This window comes from Pagrus major, chromosome 7 (genome assembly GCF_040436345.1).
Source record: "Pagrus major chromosome 7, Pma_NU_1.0".
Taxonomy (NCBI): Eukaryota; Metazoa; Chordata; class Actinopteri; order Spariformes; family Sparidae; genus Pagrus; species Pagrus major.
Genome location: NC_133221.1, coordinates 7,682,331 through 7,693,903, shown reverse-complemented (window position 1 = coordinate 7,693,903; position 11,573 = coordinate 7,682,331). Strand labels below are relative to the sequence as shown.

Below are 11,573 nucleotides of genomic sequence, written 5' to 3'. Positions count from 1 at the left end.
AAAAAAAATGAACAGACTCCAGTGACTTTTCAGTGAAAATATATTTCGAAAACATTCATTTCACAGTATGAAAACAATGAATATTCACCCATTTGACAACAACCATACAAGTACAACATTTTCTGCAGTTACAAAGATCATTTGGACGTTTATTGTGATATATTTTTCACCACTGCAGACACCGACAAGAAACTGAATCACCATCATGATTATCTTCCCCAGACAAGAACAACCTCAACATTTAAATATCTCTACAGCAGCAAGACTTCAGAAATGTCAACGCTAAATATCACTTATGATAAGATGGTTAACCATTTCACTGCCACTGTAGTTTCAGGCACTTTTTTTTTTAAAAATCATGCCTAATGGCATCCAAATTGTAAGAGTCACGACACTGTTAGTACTGCAGACATATTTATACTGTCTGGCACTTGTAGGAGCAACTTTTATATCTGTTAACAGAGTTAAAGGATAAGTTCACCCAAAAATAAAAATTCTGTCGTTATCTACTCACCCTCATGGTGATGGAAAGTCAGGTGAAGTTTTGTAGTCCACAAAACCTTTCTGGATTTTCATTTTTGGGTGAACTTAACCTTTAAAGAGTCCCACTGGTTGGATTTCTTGATTTCGGTCAAAGCGCTACAATCAGTTACCTTCCACTGACTTAGAATGGAGCACAGGTGATTTCAGTGATGATAGAGAAAACTTTTCTTTGGGTTAGAGTTTCAGAGCCATTCACAGACATGAGAAAGTAAAATTCCTGAGAAATGAAAAATACGACGACGACAAGCCAGATTATTGAGGAATAAATTCCAGTGCATTTTACAAAAACAGATCCCTGGGAAACAACATGTAACAAAAAAAACACACACTTACTATAAATAATACACCCCACACAATCCTGTTTCCTCACAGCATAAAAAGGGTTATACTGTATATTAATGTGAGCACAGAGCTGCCACAAGTGTGAACTCATATTTTCTTTATATTAAAGGAACAAAATAAATACATGAATGTGGCTGGATTATTGTAGGACATACAATACAAATATCAACATAAATTAAAGGCCACTTCCTCCTCTAATGACAGACTTAAACTAAAATCATGTTTGTCACCCACAATCTACAGTGTCATGTTTCAGTCTAATGGCTAAAAACGATTCAATGTCACAGTGGGTTTAAAAGGCATTTACAAAAATCAACAGTAGTGGTGGGCGATCTGGACCAAAATAATAATATCACAATCTATTTTATCGCAATCACAATCTAAATTGGGATCTTTTTTTCTTAATTTTGAAAATGCTCTGTGGACTAGAGCCAGGCTTTCTCCATTCACACCATTAAAACACAATATTGCATTTGGCACCAGCTCCTCCTCTACAACGCTGCTAGCTATAACTCATGTTACATTGTTTATAAGAGCAGCGCTAATAAACAGTATATTACTGGAGCAGCCATCTTGGATTTTGACTTCAGGGGGAGTTTCAGTTAAATTTGCTGACTGGCAACTCAGAAATTACAACTCCCGGTTCAAATGGTACGCACCATGACTCTCCGTGTTCAGATTGATGACATTTAATGTCCCCCGGCAACTTCTGTAGTCTCATTTAGGCACTTGTTAGCAACCACAAGTGGGATATGTTATGTCGTAGAACAAAAACGTGAAAATCTTGAAAGCTTGTGTTAAACACAGACCTTATTCAGGCATCTAACAAAAACCTTGTCAAACCCACTGACTTTGAGAACTGAAAGTGCAAATATGCTAACTTGTTTCCGAGTTATAGGATCATTCTTGCGGCCCTCTCTCGGTTTGTTCATATACAGAAGCACGGATCTGCAAGTCAATGAAGTTATGTGAAGTTTGGAAACAAGTAAGAGGACCTTTAATACCACAACCTCTTCAAGATTGATCACCATCTATTAATGGTCAAATCGCCCACCCCTAATAAACAGTATGGTTCTCTGTAGTTTATAATAAATACTATACAGGCTGTGTATAGTGATTAAAAAAGGTGCAGAAGAGTCTTCCACAAACACAAACAACACAGCGTACATTTCATTTAAATAGGAGTGAAGAATACTAGGACGTACCAAAAAAATGTGTCACGTGAAACCAAAATAAAAGCACAATTAACGTGCTCATTGAACATCTCTAACATAGAGCTCATGACGGGATCGACATCAAAACGTCACAAACGTTACAAACGCTTAAAAAGACATTCAAGAGACACACATGCTAACAAGTGTAAACTAGTTATTCTTCATATACAGTGAGCGACCCGAGTCACAACTGACAGAGAAATAAATAGTACCAGAGTTATTTGTTTCAAACACCACAGCTTATAAACTGGTCGGTCACTCACACACACACACACACACACACACACACACACACACACACACACACACACACACACACACACAGATGGTCAGTTCTGATTTAAAGTCCTAATTAATTTCCCCTCACACACACACACACACACACACACACACACACACACACACACACACACACACACACACACACACACACACACACACACACACACACACACACACACACACACACACAAAGACACACACTTGCTGATGTTCTTAATGAAACCACCGGAGTGTCAGACATCACCGTCTCAGTCTAACCCTGCTGCACCAGCCTGCGGTAGTGCGGCATGACCTTGCTCTCGGGGAGGTAAAGTCCCATCTCCAAGGCAACCAGCACCGGGAACTCCAGAGGAATCAGCTCTCGTCTGTTTATACGGAAACGCTCCTCCAGCTTCTGCTCGTCCCCAGAGAGAAAAACAGAGGAAGGGTTTAAAGGATTACATGTTGTGATGAAGTGAGTCTAAATATGTTAAAGAGATGCAGAAGATCATAAACACGGAAATACTGAAGAGAGTTCTGTGTCATTATGTTTCTTTGCTACCGTTTGATTTCCATCCATCCAACAGAATCTTGGTTTTGTCAGTAGTAATCGTGAAGATCAAAATTTTAAATGAAATCTGTTTTTGATGCCATTTATGGTTTGATTTTTTACATGTCATTGGGCAGCACATTGTTAGTGGTGTAAGTGTAAGGAGCACACCAGCGTATAACCAAACCAAAGTGACATTTTCCAGTATGTTTACATGCTGTTTTATCTACTGCAGCTGATTAGCTATCTAGCTCGAGAAACTGATGCTATCAGTGAACTTTTCTCTGGTGAATGTTTGTTGGGGAACTCATTCAACAAGCGAAGGTGCACGACAAGAAGAGGATTAATGTAAGTCATGGACAGAGAGGTTTAATTAGTATTAGTGTGGAATTAGCCTTAGACAAGAGGGCGACATTGGCAGGAGAGCTAGTGTGGGTTGTTGTTCAGGCGACTTGTGTTGTTACTGTATCAAAATAAGGTCCAACTACGTGGACGGATACCAGAGCAGTATTCTGTCACATTCTGCTCTTCATATATACAGTATATGTAATGTATATGATCAATGTTTAAAGTGTGTAGTTAAATTTTCAGCAGCTGACTTAGATAAGCTGCAGGTCTTGGCCAGTAAGTGAGCAACATTAACCAGTTTTAATAATTCAGTTTTTATCTATGGAGCATTTTCTTGCATTGCATAGTGAAGAGTTTTCTTCCCGTTTTAAGTCCTAATAATGGGCAGCGAAGGAATAATGTTCGCAAAATAATATTGAGGTAGCTACTGCCTGTGTTCACAGGTTATTCCACGCCCTTATTAGCTTGAGATTACCAGTGTTGTTTTGTGTTTGTACACCGAGGTCTGTTTCTGTGGAAACTTTACTCACATCAATGAGCTGTTTGACTTCAGGCTTCCTCAGATCACTGCTGATCTTTGCAGCCAGTAGCACGCATGCCGCCGCCACCAGCTTCCTGTTCTGCTTGTTGAGCCGACCCTGCAGCACCAGCTTCTCAAAGTAAACAAATGCCATCGCTGTGGTGACCGGCTGCAGTCCAAACTCCTCGCTCACAGCACGCATGTCCCTCTTCAGGCTGGTGGAGAGGAACGACAGTAACTGATCAGTTTTCTGAGAAAGGGTGTGCTGCGTGACTTCAGGTTAAAACCGCAAGGAAACGAGACAGGACACAACAACCTTCAAAAGGCTTTTAAAGGAGAACCTAAATATCAAAGGGACAATGTAATACATCAGTACCTTCTTATCTTGCTGAGAGTCAGCTTTATGTGAGGAAACTTCTCCTTGAAAGTCTCGTTCATGTCCTTTTTCAGGTCGGACGGTTTGACGTACTCAATAACAGTCGTCTGCAGAGATGAAAAACAAACCAGCGCGTCAGAACAGAAGTGCCTCATGTCAGCATGAATCAAAGCTACAATAAAACTTCACAGTTTTGGTTATAGACCATCTTGTTAAGGATCGATTCACACACAATTATGCTGAGGGTGACAGTCTTGTGACATGATCTACTCAGCAACAATAAAATCATATGGACGGGACACAATGGATGAATTTTATTCTCTGACAGGACTGCAGGTTTTCAAGTCAAATTAAACTGCCTCTGGTTTCATAAACAAGTAACGACAGTTGACGTGATAATCAGTGTGTTTATATGCACCTTACAGACAAACATAGCAATCTTACTTTAAATGTAGTAGCGACAGAAAACGAAGCATCTTCAGTGTGTTTGTCAGAGCAGTGAGTGGGCAGAGAGCCAGATCACAGATTTCCCTCTCAGCATGAAAGGTTCAGAATTTAACAGTCAAATGTTAAATGGTGGAAACAGACTTCCAGGGTTTCTGCCTGGTTAGTATGATGAAAACAGTCAGGATGACTGGAGTCATTTGTTATATATCACATGTTTTAGTTCTCCCCAGTGACCCAGATAAGCAGCAGGAAAAAGGATAGATGGATTTACTAATGATAAGATTTTTTAGCTAAAACCTACATGAATTAATTTCCCCATTATGTGTCCATGAACTTCCAGCTACTGTTCCTGCAACAGCTTAGAGGTGCTGCTCGTAGGATTTTTTTGTAACTTTACACAGAGCTAGGTGACCTCAGTCTGCTCTGGATATTTACTGTGATTTTATGTTTTCATCATGATTTTTTAATTCTTGTTAATGTGTATGCCAGTAGACATCAAACAAATATGATGTCAGGACTGCTTTATCCCAAATAACAAAAGACTTTTGGCTTACATGATTGATTGCGTTGGTGAAACGCAAAAGTATTTCAAAAATCAAGTACAAGTACATTCAAATTCAAGCTTATCCCTAACCATGAAAATGTTACAAATAAAAATAAGCATTTTCCAAACTTTCCAGACTTTGTACAAACCTAGTTATCTGAACACAAGGCAAAGAAATCTCTATTCACCAAGAAAAATCTATCACGAGAAACCAAGTTACTACAATCCTCAACCCCAGTTTCAGAAAAGAGGTTTCTTGTTTACATATGTATTAAGAGATCAACTTACAGGAGAAAGATTTTAATATTGTTGATTAATGTATTCAAATTTAACTGCATGTAAACACACTGAATGAAATGAACAAACTCACCACGTATGATGCAAATATCAGAACCCTCTTGTGTCTCCCACAGGGCCACTGAGGGTCACTGAGCAGATTAGGATCGTACTCCGTCGTCACCTCCTCCACACCTGAAAAACACAAAACACAGGGTGTGTAATACAACCTGAGGTCAGTGAAACAGTGGAGGAGCAGGTTTGTGTCTGCTGTGTCTGTTCGTCTAAACAGGACTCGTACATGGTTCAGGTGCCACAGTGTTGTTCAGACGAGCCGGAGTGAAGTTCCTCTGCCCGCTGCCACGGAAACGCGACTGAGGGGTCTGAGCTGTGAGGTTTTCCAGAGCGCCGCCGCTCTTCTGTCTCACCAAGGCGTTGGTCGGGTAAAGGAACTGAGCGTATGACACCGTCTGAGGAGGAAAAATTAGATAAATCAGATTTATCTGAGTAATGGTAGTATTTCTGTTTCTCATCAAAGTACTATAAAGCTGCATTTCCACTAGAGTACTTTCGGTATAGTACCCTTGGAAACCCCACGTAACCCATGGTAACTGATCCTAAATGTGAGCTCTGTTTTTACGTTTCCACTGCGGACAGTACTCCTTTTGTGTAGACAGGGTCGTTAACAGGGCCATTGGGGGCAACCCTTTCAGTTGGGAAACAACAGGGGAGACTGGTGTTAACTCTTGAGAAGCTGGTGCATTTATTAACTGACACACTGTGACCTGTACTGTACATTACTGCCCAAATGAAAACATATACAAACTGGTTACCATTTTAATCCTCTGTAACCGTCTCTCTTGTTACAGACAGGTGTGTTTGTTTATTACAGCAAGGAAAACAAGCAAAAGACAAGACTACTGATCAGGAGTTTTAGAAATCCTACATCAGAACGCAGACAATGAGACTGGTTGTTTCAGTCAGTGGTCTGCAGTGTTTTAACTCCACCTTTTAGTATCGAATCAGTGTGCAAGGTACCTTAACAGAAAGGTGATGATAAAAAAAAAGGTGTGACCAACTGAACTGGCCTGCTTGGTAAAAAAAAACAAGGCTTATAACTGACAGACATTTACCTTGCCACAAGCTCCCAGCTCCACACCCTCCAAGGAAGGAAGCAGGTCAGCAACCACCACAGAAGACAGCCTTTGTCTCTGAGCCTCCTGCTTAAGATCACTGTTCAGAAAAATTTAAATTTAGGCAACTTTCACCACATGCACACAGACACACACTGCCCTTTCTGAGAATGATGATGATGGTTCAGACTGAGGGATGATGAAAAAGTAAAAGCGAGGGATGATGGTGGGTGCTTTCTGCTTGGGATTAGTGCTTTCTTTGTACCTGAGGTGAGCACTCTCTCCATAGGGCAGCACTGAGAAAGCAGCATATAGCGACCGCTTGGCACAAATCAGCACGATCCTGCAGGACACAGCAAGTACAGGCAGACAAAACAGATGGTATGTCAGTCTACAAGCAACAACTACACAACAGCTACTGTACACACTGCATTCATCAGCGCTGCTGGAGCAAAATCAGTCACAGAGGCACTTCTATGTAGATCTGCATCACTGAAGCCAAACAGCTATCAACAACAATCTAAAGCTCCAAGCAGGAGGAGGGAAAGCTGAGAGGTGAGCAGGACGAGCCTCACTTTCTCCTCTCATGCATCACCACAGACATACAGATAATTAATTGGCAATTATTGTAAATAATCAATAAATAATCTTTTAAGCAGAAATGCCAAAAATTCTGACTACAGCTTCTGTTCTGGATCCAAATGTTTTTTAACCGAATATCTTTTGGTTCTAGACTGTTGGTCAGAAAAAACACGACTGAAGGCGTCACATCGGACTCTATAACGAACATTTAAAGTATTTTCTGAAAAAACAAGGCCAAACAATTAATCTGTTATTGAGAAAATAGCTTGTTATTGGTATCAACTGGATCAAAAAACCATGTCATGCATCCCGACTGATTCTAACATTGGAGAAACTGGAATCATCAAATGCTGGTATTTTAGAGTTGATATTCAAATAGTTGATGATTTATTTTCTGTGGATCAACAGTTTTCATCCAGGTGGTTAGAAGAGTCAGCGGTAAGTGTTTTAAACAACCCTCTGTCTGGGGTTATATGGTTTGGGGCTGATGTATTTTTTAAAGCTGCAGCTATTAGTCAGTAAGAAAGAAGTTAGATTAACCTCCAACTTTGTCTTTATCAAGCAAAAATGTCAAACATTCCCTGTTTCCAGATTCTTAAAGCAACATTATGTAGAAATTGGCATTTTGTTCGATTTGGCATGCACCACCACTGTCGTAAATACAAATGTATGACAGTAAAAGAAGAGTCTTTGGGTTTTGGATAGTTGTTTGGACAAAAGAAGCCATGTGAAGACGTCACTTTGGGCTCTGGGGGATTGTGATGAGCATTCTTCACATTGCAAGACAATTTATAGATTAAATAATGAATCCATTAACAATAAAATAATCAGCCGATTAACCGATAATGAAAACAACTGTTAGTTGCAGCCCCCAGATTTTGTTGTTGTTGTTTAAGACAGATCAGGTGCTTATCTCATGTTACCCAGGGGCAGTGTGGATGAGAGGCACAAACTGGGGCTACGTAGCTAAGGACTGGCTAAACAAGGGGCTAGCAACCAATAAACGCAGTACACATTCACTGGGACTCTATTGTTCTGACAAAATGACTCACAGTCTACTTTAACGGTGCCACAACCACAGAACACAACAGTGCTTTTGGCAACTAACAAAACTGCGCACACACCTTCAGCTCCTCATGAAACACAAACAACAAACAGTCAGCAGTTTAGGGTGTCCCGGAGAGATATCATATCTCTAACGGGGGACAATATGGCAACAGAAATCTACTGCTAATTAGCTTAGTTATGTAACTTAGATAGCTTTACTTTATCCCAGTAACGAAGAGAAAACTGAACGAGGCAGTCAGTCCTGTGGGGGAACAAGGATTGCTACGTCACTGCTTTGCACACACCAGCAGAAAATGATACATCACTATGTATGGGGGCATGAAATGTTGGTAAAGTGAAATGTAAAAATGGGAAACAAAAACACAGTCTTGGCTGGTGGGAAAAACCCTAAATGACATGTTTTTACAGACAGAAAATAAAGCCAGACATTATCACACTTGTGTTCTGACTTCAGTCGTATCTTTCTTCAAAGTTGACTGATGGTTGGTGCAATAGGGTGTTACATTTCCACACTGCACCTCTTTTGGCTTTTGCTAAGCTTCCAAGGGTGATTAAATTCACTGTAACACTCACCACTCAGCAGCTGTGCTGCTGTTATTCCTCTGCAGTCCAAACTAAGTCTCTGTGCCAGAGTTAAGCTGCTTATTACAATACTAGCGGGGGAAGTATAACACTGTTGTGGGTTAAAGGCCTACTTCAGAGTGCTGCACAAAACAGCCTTTGTTTCTTACATTTCTTTGACAGGAAACTCACTGTAGAGGAATGCCTCGTGAGTTAATCTACAGCACATAGGATGTTAGTGTATAAATATGTCTTTTGGACACTCACCTACATCCCCTGGTATCATACTGCCTCATACTCTTGATGAAGTGGACTTTCTTTGGCACCTTGGGTCCAGGAGAACCAGAGACATTCCTCAACCTGAAGAAGAAGATCAAGACCACGTCATTAATGTTGGTATATATGGCTCGCAGTGATATAAATGTCTTTACATCTGAGATTTGGTGGTAAACCCAGAGTAGAGGGTTTATTGGGTATTTTCTTCAAACAACACCTCACATCACAAATCCAGCAGCTGATGACAGTTAAAGCTGACAGGTGACTGTGGTTTAAGACACCAATAATACAGGCAACAGTGTTTAACATAAGTAATCAGAGTCATAACAACCCTACTGTAAACCAGTGGTGAAACTGAAGCTATACTCTCATACTATTTGGGTTAAAAGGAGGCATCCCAGTATTAAGACCGCTAGCTTACATGAAAACGAAAGTCAACTCTTCTCATCATACCTGCTGTTTTCATGTAATGCGGAAGTCAGCAGCCCATTTAAAGGCCCGTGGTAAGACACCGACCACTAACATGCTCACCTCTGTCTTGAATCCAGAGAGTTGCTGGCGGGGACCGGGCTCAGTGCGGCGGGCGTTGACCTGACACGGGAGCAGGGCTGGTGTCCGGTGGGCAGCGGAGACATGGGGGTGTCCGGGGTTAGCGTCTCGGCCGCGCCACCACCCTCCAAAAATACCTCGTTGGCCCCCACAGCAAGTCCCGGTGACATTACCAAAGAAGGTCGGGCAGGACTGAAGACCCCCGGAAAACTGGAGGCACTGGAGCCGCTACCGGCCGCCGCGGGCTCCGTCACCTGTGCGGCCGGTCCGTGGCTCTCCGCCGGCGGGGGCACGACCGTTGAGCCGCCGTCTCTGTCGCTGAGTCGGGGCTCCTCGTCGGCTTTTTGGCCGGCGTTTCCATCGATAAGCTGACCCTGAGGCCGTCCGTCGAGGGAGATATTATTTAGGAATAAAAGAGCCGCCTGTCTCCTTCTTGAATCCTTCGCTTTCCTCCGGTACTCCCGGTGTGTTTTGGCTGGTTTGCTGCTCCGGCCGGTGGACTGCAGACCGCAGACGGCGGTCGCCATTCTAGTTTGAAATGTGGCCGTTCACACTCAGGCAACGAGCGACTGGTACCAGTGCGTTAGTCCCGCCCCTCCGTGCGCTGATAGGCTGTCGGGCGATAATGCGAACGAAACCGTGTAAATGCTCGTAGGTGATTGGATAAAAGACATATTAAGAAAAAATATGCCTGTTGCTCGTAGTTGATTGGCCGTAGTGTGATAGTGGGCGGTGCAATGGAGACAAAGAAAGTAGTCATCAAATTCACCTGTTCAGTTGACTGGATGATTCATTTACATCTACATGAACTGATTAATTTATATCTACATGAACTAATTCATTCATATCTACATGAACTACTTCATTTATATCTACATGAACTGATTAATTCATATCTACATGAACTACTTCATTTATATCTACATGAACTGATTAATTTACATCTACATGAACTGATTAATTTATATCAACATGAACTAATTCATTTGTATATATATATGAAATTATTAATTTATATCTACGTGAACTGATTAATTTATATCTACATGAACTGATTAATTTATATCTACATGAACTGATTAATTCATATCTACATGAACTGATTAATTTATATCAACATGAACTAATTCATTTGTATATATATATATGAAATTATTAATTTATATCTACGTGAACTGATTAATTTATATCTACATGAACGGATTCATTTATATCTACATGAACTGATTCATTTATATCTACATGAACTGATTCATTTATATCTATATGAACTGATTCATTTATATCTACATGAACTGATTCATTTATATCTACATGAACTAATTCATTCATATCTATATTAACTGATTCATTTATATCTATATGAACTGATTAATTTATATCAACATGAACTGATTCATTTGTATATATATATGAAATTATTAATTTATATCTACGTGAACTGATTAATTTATATCTACATGAACTGATTCATTTACATCTACATGAACTGATTAATTTATATCTACATGAACTGATTAATTCATATCTACATGAACTGATTAATTTATATCAACATGAACTAATTCATTTGTATATATATATATGAAATTATTAATTTATATCTACGTGAACTGATTAATTTATATCTACATGAACTGATTAATTTATATCAACATGAACTAATTCATTTGTATATATATATATGAAATAAAACAAAATAGCGAACTCTCTTTGTTTTCATGACTGAATAAACTGAATAAACAAACTGACCTTATAGGACAACACAATTTCACACTTTTACTTTGTTTATATGTGGCGGACCCTGCCACCTTTCCAGCTTCGAACAGTGTTCTGCGGACCGTATTTTCCTCTGAGAACAGCTTGTTTATTTTTTATTTTCTTTATAGATGAAAATTGTGAGCAGTAACTATTGGCTTTATTAATTGTTAAGACGTAATTTACTTTTGCTTTAGAAAACAGTTAAAGAAAACATGTTTTTGG

At 40.0% G+C, this 11,573-nt stretch overlaps 1 protein-coding gene across 1 annotated transcript; it reads right to left on the bottom strand.

The window, feature by feature from the left end:
- Nucleotides 1-22: 22 nt before the first annotated feature.
- Nucleotides 23-10,127, bottom strand: cables2a (Cdk5 and Abl enzyme substrate 2a). The gene is made up of 9 exons (XM_073470430.1): nucleotides 9,573-10,127; nucleotides 9,033-9,125; nucleotides 6,820-6,897; nucleotides 6,555-6,654; nucleotides 5,723-5,891; nucleotides 5,516-5,616; nucleotides 4,155-4,261; nucleotides 3,789-3,993; nucleotides 23-2,775 (listed from the first exon to the last, which is right to left on the bottom strand). Exons 1-9 carry the CDS (start codon nucleotides 10,115-10,117, stop codon nucleotides 2,635-2,637), a joined length of 1,539 nt encoding a protein of 512 aa, XP_073326531.1. The 5' UTR covers nucleotides 10,118-10,127; the 3' UTR covers nucleotides 23-2,634.
- Between the last annotated feature and the right edge of the window lie 1,446 nt (nucleotides 10,128-11,573).